The 23,205-nt window shown below is 44.6% G+C and overlaps 1 protein-coding gene and 1 non-coding gene across 2 annotated transcripts in view; both read right to left on the reverse strand.

The window, feature by feature from the left end:
• The window catches only part of FER1L6 (fer-1 like family member 6), a 95,792-nt gene that overhangs the window by 60,287 nt on the left and 12,300 nt on the right, over positions 1-23,205 (reverse strand). The window contains exons 7-13 of the mRNA XM_059723470.1: positions 21,204-21,282; positions 18,317-18,473; positions 17,339-17,525; positions 15,178-15,370; positions 13,660-13,997; positions 8,648-8,756; positions 5,129-5,315 (exon numbers count right to left, since the gene is read on the reverse strand). Coding sequence (XP_059579453.1) covers positions 5,129-5,315; positions 8,648-8,756; positions 13,660-13,997; positions 15,178-15,370; positions 17,339-17,525; positions 18,317-18,473; positions 21,204-21,282 — 1,250 coding nt within the window. The remainder of the gene's footprint in view (positions 1-5,128; positions 5,316-8,647; positions 8,757-13,659; positions 13,998-15,177; positions 15,371-17,338; positions 17,526-18,316; positions 18,474-21,203; positions 21,283-23,205) is intronic.
• On the reverse strand, positions 2,285-2,477 carry LOC132249717 (U2 spliceosomal RNA). The gene has a single exon (XR_009461279.1). It is a non-coding gene; the product is annotated as a U2 spliceosomal RNA (small nuclear RNA).

Below are 23,205 nucleotides of genomic sequence, written 5' to 3' on the forward strand. Positions count from 1 at the left end.
AGTGGTATCTGTAGAAACTTCTCTCTGGCAGAAGCAGGACTGGAGGGAGTATGTGGGTATAATACCAGGACTGGAAATGGCTCAATAATAAAGTGTAGATGTACTTTTTTCTGTTCTCAGGATTTATCTTTAGTTCAAACCCAAGAGCTCACTGCTTTGTGCTACATTTAATTTGTGCCTTCAGCTAAATCATTTCCCTGAAAATGGAAAACCAGCAGGAGACCAGTTTGGCTGGAAGCTCCATAAAATGTTGCATTTGTCTGCCAGGGAGTCTGATGCTTAGATGTAAAATGTTGTAGATGCCATGTTGACAAGATATCTCTGAAGGCAGCCATCAGAATAGCTCTCTCATTCCTATAGCACTGAATTCATTCCCTTTCAAAAGAGATCCTCCCCCCACCACCCTGCCATTACAAATTGCTCCAGTCAGCCCCACAGGATTCAGCATGCATCAGATGCCACTCTCTAGACCCATTCGGTGCACTTTGCTAATGTCAGAGGAGAGGAGACAAACAGTGAAAATGAGAGTAGACAGTGTCTCTGGGGAAGCCACTCCACTCGCAGAGTGTGGACCTGGTGCTCTGCATTTGAAGAAGGGGGATTCCAGGGAACTGGCCATTTTCTCCAGTGTCTTGTCTCTGTGGACTGTCAAGCTTTTCCCAAAATGATAAAGGATAAACTTTTCCTGACTACACCACAGATCTCCCTATCTTCAAGGAGACTTCTTACTCTACCATGAGATGTAACAGGTTAGCTTGGAAGGAGTCACACTACTATAATAAGAGAGAATTGGGAGAGAAAAGAAGGCTTTTTGTCCATCTGTAAATATGCCCCCAAAAGAAATTCTTCATTCTCATAAAATTTAATAGGTCTGATGGCCACAGTTTTCAAAAGCAACTACTAACTTTAGTGACCTTCATCTTTTGGGGTATCCAACTTAAAAGACAAAAGACCTGAGTTAAAGCCAGGGGTGGTCAGCCTCTTCCTGAAATCCATGCCCCTTTAAAGTGTTTCAAGTCACTCAGAAATTAAGGCAACTAAAAACTCTAGGCGCTTTTGAAAATCTTGGCTGTAACCCATGGGGTTCCAGAGAAAATACAGTAAATAGGTTTTTGTAAAAGTTACTCTAAAAATATAGATTTAAGAGAATGAAATCTTCTTTGTGGTTATATGTAACCATCCTATGGAATATCAAAACGTGATACAATTCTCCAGGACTGCAGTAACGTACAGCTACTGTGAATTCAATCCTAGTGAATTCCATAGGAGTTATATTTTAAGTAGTATGGCCACATAAATCTTGGGACATCTATACAATTGATGGGTTTTTACCTTCGTTCTGCTCCACGAGGAAAAGGCAAGACCATCCCAAACTCATCCCTGAGTGGACGTATATGTCAGAACTCTCCTAATCGTGATTCACAGAACTTTTTGGTTCTTTTATGGGTGAGCTGTTGCTTTTAAAATCTTCTTCTCTTAAAAGACTGAAACTTCCTATTATTAATCCTTCCATGGGGTGCTGAGCACAGCCATTCCTTTCTATAGTTAGTTTGCTCTTGTTGTGCATTATATGCATTATATTAAATATGAAAAATCATAGGCAATTCGTATGGCAAGTCCCACTTTTCTAATTCTACTTTTAAACATAACATTTTGAAACACCGAAGTGTTTCTACAGTTGAAACAATTTATTTTAAAGCCAATTTATAGATCTAATACTTATTTGATTTATCAAATAGAGTTGATCTGTCAGTTGATCAAATATTGATTGGGACGCGAGTATCATCTTTAGGAAAGGCTCGACACGCATATTGTGCGGCATCCAAGCTGTTGAGACTGGTGAGCAAAACCGTTGAGTAATTTAAATGTTTTATTTATTTGAATAATTTGACATTTTCTCGTGTCAGTTAGTTTTTTACTCGATGGGAGACCTCCTCTCTCGCGGGGAAAGTGGCCGTTTTGTACTAAATTGTAAACGAATGTGCTCATTTAAAAATAAACTGCAGATGTCCGAGTGAAAAAAAAAAAATTAACATGAGGAATAACGTTTCAGCTACTGTGACAGCATCAATGAAATGCTAACATAAGGAGTCACAAGTGTCCCTACTAGGACATATGAAGACAGACAGCACAAGAAAAGAAAAATAAGAGGCAAAACATTTTATAGCTGCACAAATGAAAGGAAAATGGATCCGTAGTGAAAGAAAGAAAGAAAGAAAGAAAGAAAGAAAGAAAGAAAGAAAGAAAGAAAGAAAGAAAGAAAGAAAGAAAGAAAGAAAGAAAGAAAGAAAGAAAGAAAGAAAGAAGCACTGTAATACCAGGCTGATGCATGGAGGGGATGGAGCAAGCTCCGGTTCCACCTCCCAGGACCAAAAATGTGCTCAATACACAGCCTCCAATGGAGGACGTATCAGATATTACAGCTGATAAGAACAGGAACTACACTTGATCTGGGCCAAGAGGCGAAAGAAAGAAATGAGCCAAAAAATGGAGCTGCAGCTTTGAAAAGAAAGAAGTTTATTCCTTTTTCTGTAGCTCTTAAAACATAAATTCCTGTCAAGGGGAAATCTAATAATCCCTCGGTCTGCCTCACAAGATAGTAACTCAGCATGGGCCTAATCTGTAGCATTATGATGAGAGGAAACCACTTGACAGACACTGATATTTATGTCTTTATTTGCTGCAGAAATGACAGTCCATCAATGCAATCTTCACTTCCCCTTAGTTTCACTGTTTATTTCTAACTGTGTTCTTTACTACAAGGCAGGACTCCACCCAAGCACCTCTGCACCCTATACAGGTGCAGGATCCAAACTAACATCCAATCTAGCTGCTCCTTACTTCTATAATCTCCACTGGCACTGCCCTGACGCTTGGCGGTGACAGGTACTGTCACATTCTGACATAGGTGACTGGTAGGGGGTGCACGGGGGTGCATATGCCCCCCCGATGGGGCCGGTGCCCCCCAATGGCTGATACCGACGCTGTTGGCAGGGCCGCCACCGTCGGCAGCTTCTGTGGGTGCCCCCCAGATTCAGGAGGCATCAGTCACTCCTGCCTCCTGAGCTTCCTGCACTACAAACCTTCCTTGAATTCAGTGATAGTCCTAGTGGGATGGTCTTGCCTTTTCCTCATGGAGGGTAGTCCTAGTGGCCAAAGCAGCAAAGGTGGGGTTTGCTTCCATTGTTTCCATTCTGAAATGGAATTAAATCCTTAACCTCTTTTTTTCCTCAGGGACAATCCCTCCTGTCCTTAAATTCAGCTGCAGCAGTATTTATTTCTGTTTTTATTTGCTATATCAACTCTCCGTTTTTTCTCCATGGCTTATCAGTCTTCCATTTTCCCCATTTGTTTCCTTGTATGTGTTGCTTAATGGTGGAAACCTAGGGCGCTTGTACATGTGATGGGGGCTTAGTCCTTCCGGGTTGCATTCTATGCCCCATAAATTGAAACGGTGAGTTTTTAATTGAAACAGTGGGTTTTATGTTTCTGTCACTGTATACGTGCACGATCCTTTTTTCTTTTCAGTGGAGCCTGCCCGCCTCTCCCGTGCCTGGGGGGTGAGTTAATGCGGGGGGCCCTAGTCCTTCCCTCCACAGTGGTGGTGTCCTCCAGAGCAGGCCAGGCAGGCTGGAGGGCTGGGTGCTGCCCCAGCTTGGAGGTGCCCAATCCAATTCTTCTCCAAGCTCGCCTGGGCTTCTAGCACCTCATGCACCATCCCTGTCACCTTTTCCAGCAGTCAGCACACCCAGCTGTCCTCCTGCCACCTCCCTGCACTGCCCCAGAGGCAAGCCAGCCCATTCCCATGCAGTCCCAGGTGTCCTGGTGGCCACTGGTGCCTGCTGAAGGCAGAAGCAGCAAGGGGCCTGATCCATTTTTTCAGTGGAGCCTGCCTGCCTCTCCTGTGGCTAGGGGTGAGCTGGCAGATTAATGGCTGCAACGTTCCAAGTTGCAATGTTGCAAACTAAACTACAACGGGATGTGGTTTAGTTTATGATGCTGCAAACTCATTTAAAAGCCCCAAAACTCATGTACATGTAAAGTGTGAGGCCATTAAGCCACACAAAGGGAAATTTTCATCATGTGTACATGGTAACATTGTCACGTGTACAAGTGCTCCTACTTCCTAGAGTTCTGGAAAGTACTTTTGGAAACAAATCTGTTTTCTCTGCAAAAAAAAGAACTAAATTCTGATATCTCTGCTATGCATTTCACGTATCGTCCTATTTATTTCAACAGAGTTCTTCCCTATCATCAGTGGTATTGATGCAAAAAAAGTCTTTACCTTCCTTTTTCTGACTCCATAGGCCCCATCTACACATTACACTTAAGGTATGATTAACCAGTTAATCATGCCTCAAGTGGTCACCCAGCCACATATTCAATTAATAAATGGTATGATCAAAAAGGGAAATGAGCTACAAGGTTGTACCAAAAAATATGTAATAACTTGGTAGTTGCTTCCTATCGTGCCATTAACTGAATGCATGGCCAGAGGCCCCTGTGGCTGGGAGCCCCATCAGCTGATCACAGCTCACATGTGGGGGGGAATCCAGAGTGGCGAGTCTAGGTCAGCTGATGGGGCTTCCAGCTGTGGGAACACATAGTGTGCCCCCATGGCGGGAAAGTCCAGCAGCCGACCTGCGCTCCCCGCCAGGGGAGCTTGCTTCTTGCTGGTGGAGGGATCAGGCTCCCCCTGCACTGGCAATACGGCATGATAGGATCTAATGAGTGATCCCACAATCACACCTTCTACCATGTGTGTGTGGCATGGCAGGATGAGCGATTGTGTAGATCACACATAAGCTCTAAAAATGCCTTTACCTGCATGCTTAGAGAGGCCACGTAATGCACAAAAACAACCGTGGCCAGCTCTCATTACAGGTCAACATTCTTGGATGGTGGATATCAGCACACATCCATTGACTTCAATGGAGCTTGGCCTATTTTTGCTAAGGATGCGGCAAGTTATATGTCACTATGTTCAATGATCAGCTGCTCTTTTAAAGCATAAGCTCTCTCCAGCTCTGCTGGGGTTTATATTAATGAAACTCAAATCTATGTCACAGTGGTACAGGGCAAAACCCAGGGATCTGCAAGTTATACATATGACATTTAAATGATCTACCTGTTTCCTTCTGTGATAAGAGGTTTCTCGGGGTGGGTTGTGGATATCAATGGCATTGCAATGTCAGGGGAAGCTTCACTCTGCCCTTCATGCAGCAGAGGAGCACTTTCTTCATCTTCTCCTTCATGACCCTTTTTTTTACTCCCCGCTCCTGGCAACCCTCCATCAATGACATTCCCAAAGTTGCCTAGGGTACAAAACAAGGGTACAAAGTCAGAGGACAGCTGGTGGAATGAAGTTACACAGGTGCTAAAACTGTATATAAGTGTCCCTGCGCTTCAGCATGGCAGCAGGGGTGCTTGAACAAAAGCTTATTTAACAACGAGAAGGATCTGTTCTTTGCCTTTGTCCAGCGGTCCTATGGTGGCATGGAATGACCCAGCCAAGATCAAGGCAGGCAAGAGCCAGGACCTAGCCTCTGTCACTGCCACTTCTCCCTGCTGCTTGGCCACAGTCTATGCGGTGCTCTGTGGCACTGAACACCACCAAAACCTCCTGCCACCAAATGCTGCCAAAGCCCCCTTGCTTCAACCAGATCTGATGGCTCCCATAGTCAAAGGTCATAGGTTGCCAGCCCCTGTCTTAATCTATTAAAAGAAAAAGAACTGATATAGCAACGTCTCCATGTGTCCAGCTCCTATTCCTTTCTTCCTGGTCTTCTGTAAAAGCTGCCCTCCTTGCAGGCTCCTCCTTGCTCTTCCTCCTTGCTTCCAGTTCCTTTTACTGGCTCAGGGGGCTTTTCTTGTGATAAAGAATCTAAAGCACCAAGTAACCTGCCAGTTCTCTACTGATCAACAGCGTGGGGTACAGTCTACTACCAAAGTCCACAGACTGCAGTTCAAGAACCGATGCACAATAAGTCAATACATACTATCAACTCAACAGTCTTTTTACAGTGGTTTTACTCATGTCAGTCTATCAAATTCAACAAATTGTCAAGTGTGTTAAGGGAACTCAGGCCCACTGTGCTCTCAGTAGGCTTCTAGATTGTTTAAGAGACCAGAAACACTTGACTCTGGTGAAGTCAAGTATTGCAGAGCATATGCCCAGACACAGTGTAGAGATTTTGGATTTCTTGAATCAGCCTGCCTACCTCTAGTGAAAGGTTTATGACATTTTAAAGATTTGTTTTTTAAAAAATGACAGGAGCCAAAAATTGCTGGAGCAAAAGAGAAAAGGCCAGAGCCTGAATACAAAATACTGACCAGCAATTCCATCTGGATCTCTCAGCTCCCTCTTCCTCCTCAGCTAAGAGTTACAGTAGTGTGACAGCAAGTATCAGCCACATAATCTATTCAGGATCTATGCCAGCAGTTTGTGTTAGCTACTTTATCTGGTAGCATTAAGATGCCAACTAGGGCTAGCAACATATTGCCATTCTGGAAGTAAAGATGAACTTTAGTGACTGGTCCACAGAGAGAATAAGGGACATTCTCTACAGCTAAATGAATTGAGAAGCCAACTGATAGCAGACAGTATTTTTGGAATGGAAAGTACAGAGTTATAGGCCCAGCTCGTAGTGTGTGCATGGGGAAGAAAGAGGTGTGGGGAGGGAGATAAGGCAGGCAAGATTTATGCAGTGCTTTTATTTCCTGTTTTTATCATGTGGATCCTTTTTACAAGAGCTCATCTCAGAAGTATTCAAGCAGATATAGTATTGTGGCATAAGAAAGGGTCTTTAGTAATAGGAATACTGTGAGGACCAAATTTCATTTGTGGCACTCAGTTTTTCTGCTAACAGTGCAATCAGTGATACATATAGAAGTTTACATGATGCAGTGGTTACCAGTATTAACAAGGGAGAGGTGTGTGTTAGACTGACTAGTACAAATTTTTATTAGAAATAGGCTAAAGACACAAAAGGGGATCCTGAATCTCATATCATTACAGTGAATAGATTTGGATTTAATTTCAGCCTATTATATAAATAAAGGTCATTTGCCAGATTTGGATCCGATTTCTAACAGTAGGCAAAACTGGTAGCTGTTCAGATCCAGGGTTCAGAGCCAGACTCATCTTGACAGCTCATTCTTAACATGAGCCAGCTTTTGGTTTTTATCATTCAAGTATACAAATGCACTTCTTGATAATCCTGGCTCATTCTCCCTACCAAGTCTAAGTGTAGGTCAATATTACACACAGCTTTTTTTGTCTATGAGGTCCCTCCCTGTTCATACACATTCTTCAGAAAACAGACACACCCAGACAACTGATCACATGGAAAGATAACATGGGGATGATCTAGTATAGCCCTGCCATTCTGGAAATGTTCCTGAGCACACAAATTGTTAAGAAGAACTAATTCAGAGAAGGATGGTCACACTTCCTCAAGAGAAAAGAGGTTGGTTGTAGGTTTTCAGTTGAGGTTTGTAACTATTCAACTAACATTTATTTATTAAGTGACCTATTTTCCACTTTGGGTAAATCCAATCCCCGACTTCCTGCCTTTCCACAGCTGTGAACGATCTCCTTTTGCAACACAAGCAGTACAGTCCTCATGTACTAGAAAGGAACATAGGACACTTAGGGGGTGTAAAGTTGTCGGTGTGGTGCAGCTCAGCTTTGCCCTGGTGCCCTCATACATCTGCAAGCAGAAGTGGATTGGTAGGATTGCACTAGGAGATCCCCAACTCCCTGGATCCCTCTCCTTAGGGAATCCCTAAGGGTGTCTGTACACAAGCTCGATTCATCAAGTCTGCTGGAACATGGTAATTACCACACTCCAGCAACCTCCCGTGTCTTGTTAAATAAGCTTTAGTTCAAGCACCCCTGCTGCCATTTTGAAGTGCAGGGACGCTGATACACAAGGTGTTATGGTGCTTTAATTAGAGCAGCTCTTGGAAAATGAATGACTGGTGCCTCCCGCAACTGGGGGACGGCATGGCAGTGAGCGGAGGAGAAGGGGGGCAAGCGGCAACCACCTGCAGACACCACCAGCTGCGTTGGTGGTGAGGAGGGGGCAAGTAAGAGCAGTGACCACCCGCAGAAGCTGCCGGTGGCTTTGGCGGCAGCCAATCTCGGGGGGGGGCACATGCCCCCACCCTCCATGCCTCTCCTACGCTTTGCTTATGTCTCAGAACCACTCTAATTAAAGCACCACACACCCCACTGCCCCAGAGCATGTATAAAAGTGCCCTAAGACTCCTGAGGAACTGCAGTAGCTTCAATTAAGTGATCTGCACCCTAAGTAAATATTCCTTCCAACGTATCCCTCTCATGGAGATGCAAAGTGCTGAGACAATGAGACAGTGCATGGGTACTAAACAGAAGGATCTGAGTATACAGGATCCAACTATACAGGGAAGCAGCAAAGTCTCAGGGTCCCCAGGTTGTCTAAAAGAAGGAATATCCAGTAATAATATAACTGTCAATACCATTAGGTTCAGAAATTAATTGAAATTTCAAAGTCCTTCTCCGAAGTCAGCCCCTGAGCTCTGTGAAATGCATCTGTCAGTAATAAAGTCACTGTAATACACAAAGATTTACTCTATGGATTGGAGAAGACCGTTCCATACTTACCAACAGAAACCTCAAAGCTTATTGGTTTATCTCCAACTTTCCTGTCAATCATTGTGGCTTCAAAAAATGCCCCAAAGAGAAAAAATTCCTCAAGTTGCTCTCCATGGATCTATAGGGAAAGTGAGAAATAACATTTGTTCTACCTCTTAATATTATTTTAGTGCATAGGAATCTCTGCTGATGGTTTCAGCTTGTTCATTTATTGAAGGGCAGTTTTTCAAATCATCTTTCTAGAGCAATTCACAGACACTGTAATGCGACAGCACCCATCAAATATCCCTGCCCTAAAATAATATTAAACTGAAGGTGGTAATACAATTTCTTACCCGTACTATATTAAACTGTAGCGTTCTAATGCATGCCTGTGCTCCCTTTGAAGGCTCCCCTGGGTGACTTCCGTCTATTGCCCATGTGTTAATGTATTTCAGTCAATAGGAGCCTAATCCTAGGAGAGGCTGAGCACACTCCAGGCCCCAGGGAAGTCAACAGGATTTGAAGGCCCTCAACATCTTTTCATTGTTGGTGCAGAAGTGACACTTACGATATATGTGGCTATAAAAGAACTGAAACATTTGTGACATGTGTGGGCCTCTATGTTTACATGACTCAGAGCAGGCAGCCAAGCTATAGTATAAGGATGATTTTGCATAACAGAAGCCTGTGTTTGATGCTGAAATATGTCCGGAACCAGATACAGCAAAGCTGCAGTGGCAAATGCATGAAGTATTAAATGGATTGTTGTTCAAATGTTTAGGTAAATTGTGAGAGACAGTAGTGTAAAAGAAAGACAATAAGGAAGTATCCTGCTGCTAAAGGTATGCATCCCCAATTCAGTGACAACTTTCATATCCACAAAGAAGAATCTGGTCTGATCCAGCTCTAAAGGCTGCAGTGAAACAAAGAAAGAGCATCCAAGAGAGCGCAAAATAATTACAGGTGCTCCCTCTGCCTGAAGAAGGGTGTTTGTACCCGAAAGCTTGCAAAGAAGAATTTTTCCAGCTATTTTAGTTGGTCTAATTAAAAATATCAGATTTATCCAAAGAACCTCATCTGTCAGGGAAACAAAGAAATTTAAATAAAGCCAATCAGGAATCCCTGATTAAAATATTAAGATCATGTTTACCAGCCTTTCAATAAATAGAAGATATGACTGGAAAAAGTTGGAGGGTAAGTCCTCAGACAACACCACCTGTGGGACTGCTGCGCATACCAAGATGCTTGTCTGATGGGCATTGAAGGAGGATACCTCCCCCAACCCTCACTATGGAGAACGCTGGCTGATGCTGCTCCATGGCAGACAAGACTCATCCCATAAGATTATGCTGATCTTTGGCAATTAATCTTGTTTTTGTCAATTAATCAATAAACTTCTCACATCGGTTGGAATTAAATTCTTTTTAACCCTTCTGACCTTGCTCAAAAGTGGCACACCATGCCACATTGATAGATGACAGCCCCAATCCAAAGCCCACAGAAATCAACAAGAGTGTTTTTATTTCTTTCAATGGGCTTTGGATCAGGTGGCAAGGAAAAAGGGAGGTTCTGCACACAGTGATGGTATGACGGTTCATTAATGTTTTCTTTCACCTCTATCACCAGGAATGTAACTAAGGGTGGGGGACCAAGGCGTCAGCCCCAGGTGGCAACTTGGGAAAGCAGGAGCTGCAAAATAGCTGCTGGCCTAGCCACTGCCAGTAGCCTGCTCAATGCACCAGTGCTACCCAGGGCACAGAACTGTCCAGTTATGCCTCTGGCCAGAGACTTGCACTACTGTTTTCTGAATGATGTGAAAATGAGAATTGCAGAAAACTCAGGGACCTCTCTGTTAAATGCCAGTAAATCAGAAAGACCAAAATATTTTTGAAAGAAGTATATTTTTTAACTAATTTTAATAAAACCCTATTGTGTGCAGCTAAGCCCACCTTTACCATGCTGACACATGCTATGGAGTATTAATAGTATTTATCAAGGGTTGACAATGCAGAACTGTACAGACATATTGGGAGACACACTCCCCACTAGCTAATGGTGCATACTTTCCTATGAGTGATTGGACCAATTCCTTCAGTGCCCTAAACTAATTTGCAAAACAAAATTCCCTAATTTAAGATTAGTTGAGCAGGATTTAGTGTCTCAGATGCTACTCTGAGTTATGTCCCATCCGATTGTCCCTGTTATCTCCACTGTAACCCCACCATGTGCATGCTGCCACACTGAATATAACTTAGAGCAAAGTTGGCTGTAGGGTTACCATAAATCTGGGTTTTCCTGGTCATGTCCTCTTTTTTTGGCCCCCTGTCCTTGTGTCCTTGTGTCTGGGTGGGTTTTTAAAATTGTAATTTAATAATAATCCACCTGCCTTTCACAAAGGAGCTAATATCTTGGTATAACCCAAGGTATCCTCATCTTGAAAGAATTGAGGGATGTGTCACTGTGGGGTGAGGTGTAGGATGAAACAATGAGAAACACCTCATATTGAAGCTAGCCACAAGAATTAACTGCAGCTGAAGATCAGTTCTAATTTCCCTCTTCCATGTTTCTAACAACATTCGAAAGCAGTAAAGCCCTGACTCAGTATTGGTGATACATTTCTACTCCCATTTATCAAAGGAATAAATCTCAAATGCTCAATATGTTCTTGTGAGGAGACCCAGTCAGTAATGTCAGACAGGAAGGCAAGCGGATTTGCCCCTGTGAGCCCACAGACTTGATGAAAACATCACACATTTTATGGCTTTTCTGTTTTCTTGTAATCTCCAGCATTCCCAACATCCCTTTTGCAGACCCGAAATGTAATGACTGCGTCTTCGGTAGCATGAAATATAGTTGAATGCCAAAAAACAAAAAAATGTTAAATATCTTGGAGTTGTGCTGGTGCATCTTAGTCATTCTGTTTTTGAGAGTTAAACTTAATTACTAGCAATAAATCCTTCTTATGGCTATTAATATTTATTGGTGCTGCAGTAGTCTATTTATCCACCTTAAGTATTTTTCTCAGCCTCATTGCATTGTGTCTCAGTGCCTTGCAATCTTTAAGGTACTTATCCTCACAACACCTCTGTTTTCCTCATGAACAGAAATAGAGGGGGAACTGAGACACGGGAAAAGTAAATAAAAGACAATCCACCCCCCTACAAAAAGGAATTTAGGTGTCTAAAGGACGATTTAGGCACAGTTTAAGCATCTGAAGTCTAAAATTGCAATCTTTACTCAGCTGTTGCCTAACCCAGAAGGCATCTCAATCACCAGATGCCTTACTTCATGACAGAGTAAACTAGATGCCTAGAGTTGTGCCTCTGGGTACTAGATTTAATGTGCATTAACTAAAGCATGTTAATGCACATGTAGATGTGCCCAGTGACTTATATTACTTCTCCCAAAGAGCTAACAGTTTAAGAATACAGGAATCATGAAGGATGGAAGAAGGCTGCAACAAGCAATCATCTGGACTGCTTCTCTTTGCACTTACACTGGTTTTGATGGAGCAACTACTGATGTGCAAAAATAAAATCAGAGAATCAAACTCAGTGTTTATAAATATCAGTTATTCCCACTGGATTTCCACTTCACCTAACCTGGTAGTTTCCTTTAAGCATTGCAATAGAGGTGGGTATTAAAGAGAAGCAGAAGAAGTCAAAGCAGAAGAAGGTTGAGTCAAATACATGGAATGCCACCAAAGACAATGGAGCTGTGTCCACTTATACTAGCAGAAAAATTGGCCAACTTCAAAGAAGGCAACCCTAAGTTCTATATCTGCAATCTGCAAACTATATTTTCCAGTCTGAACTCTCATTAAGAGAGAGGCTCCTAATGAAAGGAAATGAGAGTAGCCTTAGGTAGAAGTGTGAATGGTGCCATGCTTTGCTACCACCCCATATCGAATGGCGCATCTACATATCGCCATATGGCGATGTTGCTATGGCGCCATGCTTTAGTACTTCCTTTTGGAAGTGCTAAAGCATGGCACAGTACGGGCAGTTACTGTGCCATGTACTCCACGCATGGGTAGATTTTGCCACTACATCACTGTAACAGTGTGCTATACCCAGGAAGTGCGCCTCTACAGTGACATAGCTGTATCACATGTAGACACTCGTGATCACTACATCACCGTAGCGCACTGTATGGCACTGTAGGGGTGCTATACACTGTAGAGGTTCCATAGAGCAATGCAGAGGAGACCCCTAGGGCTGTATGGTAATGCAGTGCATCACTATGTCATCATAGGGCAACATGTAGATGCACAATTGTATTAGAAAAGTATGGGTGCGTCTACATGTTGCCCTATGATGACACTTTGCCTGTCATGCTCAGATAACCATTTAAGATGTCTAGCACTACTTTATTTTAAATTAGGGGTGTCCTATTATGGCCCCCTAAAACTAAAAATGGATATTTAAATAACACATAGCTACAAATTATTATTTTATGCATACATGCACCTGTCTGGACAATCAGTTTAAGCATTATTGGAGAATGAATATTCTATGTCAGAACAAAGCTACTCACCATTAGACCAGGAACTATTCAATAGGAGGACTCAGGAATTTGGATGCTGACCTGTTGGGTCAGATCCATGGTTCCCTCTAGCCCACCGTCATATCTCTGACAGTTGTCAGCATCAGACTCAGAGCAAAGTGCAAGAAATGACACAGTAGGCAGATATAAGACTGGATTTGTCCTCTATATGTACATCACCCTGCATATGTTCTGAGTGCTAACATCATGCAAATAAAAATAACATCTACCATTATAGTCAGGATCAATGTAGAAAAGGGGTGGCCAACTTGATACAAGTGGCACAGACAGCCTCTATGTGTGGCATGTGGCAGATGGGAGAGGGGACAGGCATCACAGCAGCACGTAGGGCAGGGAGCAAAAAGCAAAGTTTCTCAAAGACACAGGATTCCACATTAGGGACTCAGCTGCGTGCTCAGACCCTACTTCAGGTACTTGGAAACAAGCATCCATCAGCCTCAGTATATCAGTACATCAGTATATTCTATACTGACCTCTGGAGGCACATCGAATGGCTCAACTTCCACCTCGGTTGAGTTTGTCTTATCTGAAGGAGAAGATTTTCCATCCTCTGCTGCTTTGTCTGTTTTGTCTTTTCCTTTAGATGCTTTGGAGTCTTTATCTTTAGAGGAGAACTTTATGATCTTTGAAAATGTAGATTCATGAGCACCTCCAGAAAGTATCTCCACAGCAATTTCAATCAGAAGGCGGCCCCTAAAAGAGACTCCTTCCCCGAATCCTTCATTGAGCTCCTGGTAGTCATCCATTAAACTGTGATTCCTGGGTGAACCATAGAGATTGATCCAAGCTGGTCCAAAGGTAGGCAAGAACCCTGCAGATAAGATATATTTTACAGTGTTTGCCTTACAACTTTACACATTCTGTTGACAAGAGCTCTTTCTTTGAGAGCTATAATCACTGAGGACTCGATCTAATGCCATTTCTAGGGGATGCTGGAGTCTCCCCAGCAGTGAATTTAGGAATCAGAGCATCTGCCACTTTTAAGCTCCTCTGAGATTTCTTCAGCAGATCAGGTGAAGTCCTAGAGCCAAGAAAACTATTGTAGCTCTTAAAATGGAGAAGCATTGGCTCCCTGTTCTGCAGACTCAGGCCATGATGGGGGAAGAGAAAAGATTCCTCCTCTTCCTCCTCAAATTGTTCTCAACTCAGACCCAGCAAAACATGAGAATCCATGACTGATGATATATCTATTCCCAATCCCATTACATGGGCTGGGTGCTGGGGAGAGAACTTATCTCTCAGATATCTAGAAACGGTTCATGATCTGCCCCTTAAGAGCAAGTGTCACTTTTCTACCTAGCAGTGAGAGTGGTGTACGTCCTGCATTCATTTTGCTTGAATTAGAAATATCCCATGGCAACGTGATTGCAGCATTTCCAGAGATGATACTAAGCAAAATAATGTTATTTAGTAGCATCGGGCACTTTCACATGTGCTCTGGGGGTGGGAGGGCAGTGCTTTACTTAGAGCAGCTGAGAGCCACTCTCATTAAAGCACCACCACGTCTCCCATATCACCGGCCTTGTGCTTAAAGATGGCAGAGCAGGCACTTGAACTTGTTTGAGGAGCTTTAGTTCAAGCACCCCCGCCACCATTTTTAAGCATGGGGGACGCTGATACACGAGACACAGGAGGCTGCTGAAGCACAGTAATTGCCACACTCCGGCAGACTTGATTAATCAACTCTGCTCCAACACACTGGATTTCCAGCACATTGGAACAGCCTCTGTAATTGTTTATAGGTGCCTATTGTGACAGGGGGCAATACATGCACCAGGACATGCATAATGGGCCATCAAGCACATAATGAGATCTGGCTTTGAATAACATACAGGGATGGGGGTGTTCTCTCAGAATCAACAAAAGGTCTGAGCATCATTTCACTCTTTGTATTCTTTAAATGGTATTTACCTGATGCCCAGATCTTTAGTAAGTAAATTGAATCCTATGAGCCTGCAACAGTTTTTAACAACAAACATTCCTCCCCCCACCTTTATCTCCATCTTGTTCATTTGAGATTTTCTTCAGATCTATGAAGTGAGTAGCCAAAGCAACATCATTCATGCTGCCTTCATCCCACACCTGGATTTTGACTCTTCTGCACAGTGGGGGGAACATCTCTTTGAAGACGATCTGTTCACGCCACACAGGATCAGCACAGTTTTTTTGCACTGTTGTTCGGCCCTGAAATGAAAGCCCAACAGCTTCAGATGCTGTAAGACTAGATCTGATTCGGGAGAACAAAGCTGAGTCTAACAAGTTCTGCCTGATCTACATTGATCTAAGTACAAACAGTTTTTAAAAGCAATTATCCAACCTAGTATATTTACTATAACTCGAAAGCATGTCTCCTTTTATGCTAGCCAGCACTAACATAAGATGGATGCAACACTGAAATAATGGGTGCAAGAAGTTTCTTATTTTCCTCTACTTATTTAATGAAGGGTCACGTTCCTGTTTTAGAATGCTTACCCACAAATAGTGCAATAATTATCCTATCTTGCATGCACAAATCTATCTGTGTGCTCAGACACTGGTATTTTCTGCCAGTGTGTTTCCCATGTCATTGGACTATGAGCTAAGCACCTTTGGAAAGGCCAAAGGGGCTAGAATTTCCCCCTCCTAGGCCTGACAATGACAGCGGTGCTGTTTTAGGGCCCACACTGCAACCAAAGGTGGAAATAACCCTCTAGCCTTTGGCATGCCCAATTCATTGTAAACAGCCAGTGTGGAACCATGCAACTATAGGTCTATCTTCTCTAGCCCTAATCTCTGCATCCCAGAACCACACCACCAAACCACTCCTTTCTGTAATCAGAACTGCATTGAACAGGAAACTTGAGTTGTGTGCCTACGTTCGGCCACAATGACTCTCACACATCCACAAATAGGTCAAATATTTTGACCCATATTTTTGGGGGCGTGAAATTTTGCAAATTCAAAAAGTCAGATTTGGGTATGCAAGTTAAATGTGCAAGTGGAGTTTAGGAGTCTGAAAAAAATACTCATTTGCATTCCCAAACATGTTGGCCTTGAAAAACTCTCCTAAGGCACAAAAGCATCTACAGGTTTATTGAAAGTTTGTGAAAGATTCTACCTAAATCTGATCTTGTTAACACAAGTATAACCAAGACTAACTCCAAGGCAGTCCCTGAAATTACACTTGGGTAAGACAAGAAGTGGGTCCTTGGATGTCATCTCTACTAGCAATCATCATAAATCTAATGGCACCAACAGGGCAGCTCTATCGCAGAAAGCAATGCTGGAAGCTGTTGTACAGCGAGGGTCAGGAGAAGTAGGGTTAGACAACATATTGATAATGGAAGTTGAGCTAGGACTAACTATTGCTTCCCTGGCTGTTGTCACTGGACCTAAGTACAGACAGTTAAAAAGCCCCAGGCTGAATCAATTCAAACTTTGCAGGTTTCTCTTAACTGCATAGACTGAACCATAAACAAGTGAACTCTTGTTCACTTTTGAAACTGGAAAGGCAGCCAGACCTTTGCAGAGGTCCATACCAGCAGCCAGGAGGTGATAGAGCACACCTCCCAGCCTGCTGGCCATGCCAAAGGCACCCAAATGCAGCCGAGCAGGGCTCATCCTTGATGGGCTGCCCAGCACATGCCCCTCAAACTCTTACGGATCCCACTCGGGGGGAACACTCTCTCCAGCGGGGGGCTGGCCAGGTCCCCTAGCCTTAGAGGGTTCCCCAACCCTGGCAGGATCCCCTGAGCCCTGTCCCTGGTGCAGACAGGGGATCCCCTCCCCCATTAACAGACTGAACATTAAACTATAGACTTGGGGGGGGGGGGAGGGGGGAGACCCAGCATGCCCCCCTCGGACTTTCAGCCTTTTGTTGAGTGCAAGGGAATTACAGCACTGTATTTCCAGCGTGTGTCATTTCACTTCACTGTGATTTGATTCTTTATTAATGGAACGCTAAAGGATTTTATTTTCTATAGGTCTAGCTGAAGCTGAATCTACTAGTATGCCACTGGTAATCAGTCCCTGATTTTCACAGCAATTTGGGGACTGAAGAATTCTTGTTGACGGCAAAACATTGAATAAGAGTGCATCAGCTTTAAATTCTGACGGTTACTCAGCAGAGAGAGAAGAAGGCCTAAATCTTGTGATCAATATGATCCCATTTACCATTTGACCTGCAAACATGACCACCACATATGGATCCACAAGGTCCTTACTGTCGCCTACGAACGCTTTGGTAACATTAGCCATGATGCTGGAGTTCATCTTTGGGAGCCCCTCTGCTTTATAGATTCTCACATAAAATCTAGCCCAAGCTCTTTCAGATGGAAATCCTTTGGGAATCAAGAGGTTCCTACAAGAAAAAAAAAAAGGTCATTTCCCTAAGACTGTGAATTCAGCTAGGCAAGATCAAATTATTCCAAAAATACATTCTACAAGTGGTTAAAATATTTTTCTTTCCAGTTTAGCCTGGTAAATACCATGTACCAGAGAAGAAAAGTGGGAAGGAATTGGGAATTTGGGATGTGCATTTGTTTCTCCACCTTAAACATTTTTCCAGCTACTGCTTGACAAATAGATGTCTACAAAGTGCTCCTGCTTAGACATATTAAAACTGCTCCTAAACAATAGAATGACTGTATAGATAATGCAGTGCCATGTTCAACTCATGTAACTTGCAATAGCATCTTTGCTATATACGTATGTATGAATATATTCACATGCACATACATCTGATAGGAAGCTAAGGAGTATCCTGTCCCCAAACCTTTTGTTTTACTTCAGACTCCTGAACTCTGCTACAATCTGGCACATTCTGCAAACAAAAAGGTTGCTCATCAGAAATACTTCAAATAGCCCCTGGGTAAAGGCATTTCTGACAGGTATGATTTAGCACTTAGTAAGGTCTGGGAAGAGCAAACTCCATCAGAAGCAGGAAGCTGACTCTAACGCTCTCTTTAATTTGGTGGTGGAATTAAAGAACTCCCCTCCAGCAAATCAAACAGCTAAACACCCACAGGCATCTGCTAATCCCAGATCAGAAAGGCAAGGCATGTACGCTATCAAAAGAGGAGCATGAGACATTAGCTGGATTGTCTGGGGCACTTTGGGGGTAGAAGCAAAGTAAAAGGATTGTTACAATACTTTTCAATCTGCTCTTCAGCATCGCTTATTTTCTGTGTGGCTTGTAACGTGTCTCCTTTCCCAGCAACACTGATATCACACTTCAGGTATCCCTTGGCTCCTGTTCTAATGTCAGCAGGGTCTGTGAGAAGGGCCCACTTATCACAAAACTGATGACCTGCAAAATACATGAGCTTAATCATCATGCAGGAAAGCTTTGGAGGCTCAGTTCTTAGAGATGCAGCCTACAAAAACACTTGAAGGGAAGCTTAACCATTAATCATGAGAACACTGCTGACAGGGTTTGCCCTTTCATGAGAATAGCGTTGGAAACATTTGATTGAGAAGTATATTTACATGTGATAACAATGGTACAGGGTGACTGGAAGGCAAGGTTCCTGTAAAACAGAAAGATGATATCGATATGGCAATGTTGTGTTCAGCCTGTGTAACTAGCAATAGGGGCTGTGCATGTCTATAATATGTCTACATGATGAAGGGAGAGAAATCCGAGCAGAAACTCATTTTCATCAGGGGCTCAGAGGAGCAGTCAGAAATGCTCAGGGGGAACTGGCTGAAATTTAAGCCTGTCCAAGGAAATAACTAGGAAAAGCAGCTTTATTCAATGAGAGCAGTTTGAAGAGTGATTAGGGCAGGGGTAGGCAAAATACGGCCCATGGGCCAGATCCACCTCACCAACTGATTGTATCTGGCCTGCAGGTGGGCAGCTGCCAACTCATGAGATCCCACTTGTGGGCAGCCAGTGGCTCTGGCTCTGGCTCTGGCCACCACATGGTGCTGGGTGGGGGTTAAGACTGTTTCCACTGTGCCAGGTATATGGGCAGGACTGCTTCTGCCCAGTGCTGATGTGGCAGCATCAGCTGTCGACCTGGATGGATGCTCCAATCCCCACCCGAGAACCTGCTGACTGCGCCCACAGCTGATGCTGGCGGCTGCATCCGCTGCACCAGGCGGGTGTTGGTGTAAGCTGCGGACAGGGCTGGTAGGTTCCAGTCAAGATTGGGGATCAGGCCATGCTATAGGTCTGGGGGTTGAGGGAAGAGAGAGAGGTGGGGGATCTGCGCATGCTGCAGCTCCGGGGAGGGTGAGAGGATTGGGGCTTGCTACAGCTCTGGGTGAGGAGTGGGGGGGAAGGAGGGGGTGAGTAAGAAAGAATGGGGATCGTGGCATGCTACAGCTCCAGGGAAGGAGAGAGACAGAGAGAGAGAAAGAGAGAGATGTGGCCTTTGAGAGGACACCAAAACTCACTAAGTGGCTATCCAGCCAAAATAATTGCCTGCCCCTGGATTAGGGCTTAGTGTTGCCAACAGCAAAATCCTAGCTGGGAACTGAAAACAGGACACAAGCACTGCAGTTGATTCAGAAGCAAAGGGGTGGACAGGTGAAGAAGTGGAAAGCATCTGGAGAAGAGGCTGAAAGGTAAATCCACCAGAGGCTTTCAGTGCCAGATGCAGGAGTTGTTCTGGCCCTCTCCAAACCAGACCTGGTGTCCTGTTTAAACGTGGCTTCTTTCAGTAGGGTTGTAGCAGGGTTTTCCTGATTGGCACACACAGGCATCACCCCTTCTTGTTTGACTATGTCAAAGGAGTATGTGATAGAGGGAAGCCCCTGAGGCAATTCTATAGAGTGTTTTTATATCATAGTGCAGTTATAAGGGATGATGGGATTTCTGTCCGTGCATGCATCTGAGAGTGAAACAAAGGGATTGCAGTCCTTGGGCCATCTGTCCTTTCCATTTGTCTCTCTCATTTACACTTACTCTTCTGTTTTCCTACAACTTCACAATACCAATGTGTTTATTTATAGCTTTACAAAACTGCCTCAGCAATTCCCTTCCCAGGTGAACTGGGGCCAGATGGTTCAGGGGCTACAATGGTTAGCCTGCCATTGAAGAGACTTTGCTGCACTGCCGCTCTGCCAGACTTCCTGTGTGACTTTGTTACAGGAAGTCTGTGACAGAAGTCACAAGTAAAGATATTTAAGGCCAGAACCATAACGGTTTTTAGGCCTCTAACTGCCAGTGAAATCACTTGGATATAGGTGCCTACAATCTTTCTACAGACTGAGTGGAGCTCAGATGGATAAATGTTTTCTGGTCAGAAATATATAGGTGCTATGAACATTTTTTCCAGGGTTGGTTGTTCTAGTTTCTAACTTCAAGAAGCACTGAACAGATCTAGAGCTGCCGATTCTCATTTTGTTCTCTCTTTGTCTCTTCCTTCTGTCTTTCTTTCCTGTTTCCCTCTTCTCCTGCTTTTCAGTCTCTCTCTGCCCCTCTCCCAGACTCCTCTCTATTTCCCTCATTCTCTCCTGGGGGCACCCAGGGCTCAGCACCCACAAATGGGACCAGATTTCCAAAGAACTCCTCCCTTGAGTAAGTGAAATAAGGGCGAGATGTATCTGTGGGCCTAGCATTCTGCAGCTCTCACAATAGCACTTATGAGTCAGATTTTCAAAAGATTTGTGATATTCAATGCTCCCCCCCTCTCCCCCCCCACAAGAAAACCCAAACAAACAAAAGAAACGCACCGAGGTACTACTCTGGAGCCTAGATAAGACAAGAATTCTTCTGAAAACTTGGCCCTTCACCTGTTAGGATCATAGGAAAGTAGCACTGAAAGGGATCTCATGAGGTCATCTAGTCCAGCCCCCGGCTCAAGGCAGGATCTTCCCTAACTAAACCATCCCAGTCGAGTGTCTGTCTAACCTGCTCTTGAAAATTTCCAAGAATGGAAATTCCACAACTTCTCTAGGTAGCCTCTTCCAAAGTTCGACCATCCTCATTACTCTGTGATGGTCCTAGAGAAAGACAGTCCAGAAACTGAATGAAACAAACTGAGAAAACCACGAATTTAACAAAAGTGAAAGAAAACAACACATCTCCTACCTGGCTGGTTATACACTGTCCCCAGGTCCACCTTAAAGGAACCAATTAGCAAGCTCCCAATCAGCTTGTTGTGCATAACCTGTTGAAGAAATGTATGTTACAGGGTAAGATCATCTTTCCTTACACCTTTCCCAATGGCGCAAGTAAAAAAAGAAACCACTGGAGGTCATATCTAGCCCCAGACAGACCTAGCCACTTTTGAGCCAGCCTACAAACATTCTTGATGTCACTTTAGATATCTATTTAGAAACTGAAAAACCAGTGAAACTGTGTAGTTTCATTCTATATTGTAAACTAGATTACAACCTCCAATCTGTATGCAGTTCTTAAGTTGAAACTGCATAGATTGGAGCAATTAAATAAGCTCTGGCCAAACATACATATTTACACCAGTATACATTCAGTTACATTAGTTGTTGTGCGTGATTGCTTTTAAAGCAAGAAATGCAATTCTGGTCTCACACCATGTGCTTACTTTGCAGGATGTAAAATGATACAGTGTGACCTTGAGCACATCAAAAGCGACTACATGAAGCAAGAGTGAAGGGATGGAGCCCAGGTGGTATTTGATCCTTCCAGTCAAGGGTAAGGGCCCAGTGAATGGCAAACATATCCTAGAGCAGGGGCAGGCAAAATATGGCCTGCAAGCCAAATCTGGCCTGCCAGACTCATTCATTGGGCCCACAACACCCACCTACCAATTGTACCTCATCCAGCCCTTCCACCCATGAGCATAGAAGCAAGGCAACAATGTATAAACACCATGCCAACCTACCCTGTTGCGCCTCACTCCCACCCTCGTGGGTGGAAGGGCCTGGCCAGCAGCAGCTTCTGGGTGGGGCTGCTGTTGTCACTGCTGCAGCCCCAGAGGACCTGCTTGGCTTCCCTGGTGTCCTGCTCACTCCACGCAGCAGGTAGGGAAGTGAAGGGGCTGGAGTGGGGGCGGAGCTGCAGCTAGGTGGGAGCACAGAGCTTGGGGCTGGGGCTGGTGGCAGCAAAGAGCCCATGCCCAGGGGGCTGGTGGCAGCGGAGAGCTTGGGTAGGCAGCATGTGGGTGTGAGAGGGGGGGACTCCCCACAATCTGCCCATTGCACACAGCCCCTGCAGGCAGTGGCAGCAGCAGCAGGAAGTGGGGATACTTGGGGCGGTGGTAACCGGCACAGGTGCTGATGCCTGGTGGTGTGTAGTTCTGGCCAGTGCTGCACATCATGGCGTGGAGTGCAGCCCCCACCAGGCTGTCTCTATCACTGGCACTCCCGGCTGTGTACATGAAGCCCCTGCACTCACGCGCCATGGGAGGGAAGCTCCACACACGGGGGCGAAGCTCCACACACTGGAGCCGGATATCTGTACCACTCCCTGCTGCACAGGTCCTGGAGCTCCACTGGAAGTGGAGGGGAGTCCCAGCCCCTGCTTCTCCGCAGACTCCTGGGGCCTGAGCAGCAGGAAGCAGTGGCAGGGAGCTGGCTCCAGCACAGTGCGCAAGTGTGGGAGCTGCGCATGTGCAGTGGAAAGTGCTGGCGGTAGAGACAACCCAGAACGGGTTGTGCCCCTGCACACTTCGATGTGCAGGGCTGGCCGGAGCTGCACACCACTGGCCACCAGCGCCTGTGCTGGGCATGAGCCCCCAAGCACCCCTGCCTCTGCTGCTGTGCCATTGGGGGAGTATGGGGGGTCCCCACCTTCCCCCACACCCCACAAATGCCACACACCCACACACTGCCTCCACAATCCCCCACATATACACAACCCCCCAACATATCCTATTGCCCCCCACACACAGCCACACCCCCTCACAAACTGCCCCCACATACATACCCCAGCATACACACACACCCACATGCCAGTATACACATATGTACATACACACCCCCACACACACCCCAATCGCAGACCCCCACACAATATACAAGTCTAAGAATTTATTTTTTTGTAATTATGCAATCACTTCTATATACAGTACGCAAATACAAATCATGACAAAAATATTTTTTGTCAAATT

This window comes from Alligator mississippiensis, chromosome 3 (genome assembly GCF_030867095.1).
Source record: "Alligator mississippiensis isolate rAllMis1 chromosome 3, rAllMis1, whole genome shotgun sequence".
In the NCBI taxonomy this organism is placed as follows: Eukaryota; Metazoa; Chordata; order Crocodylia; family Alligatoridae; genus Alligator; species Alligator mississippiensis.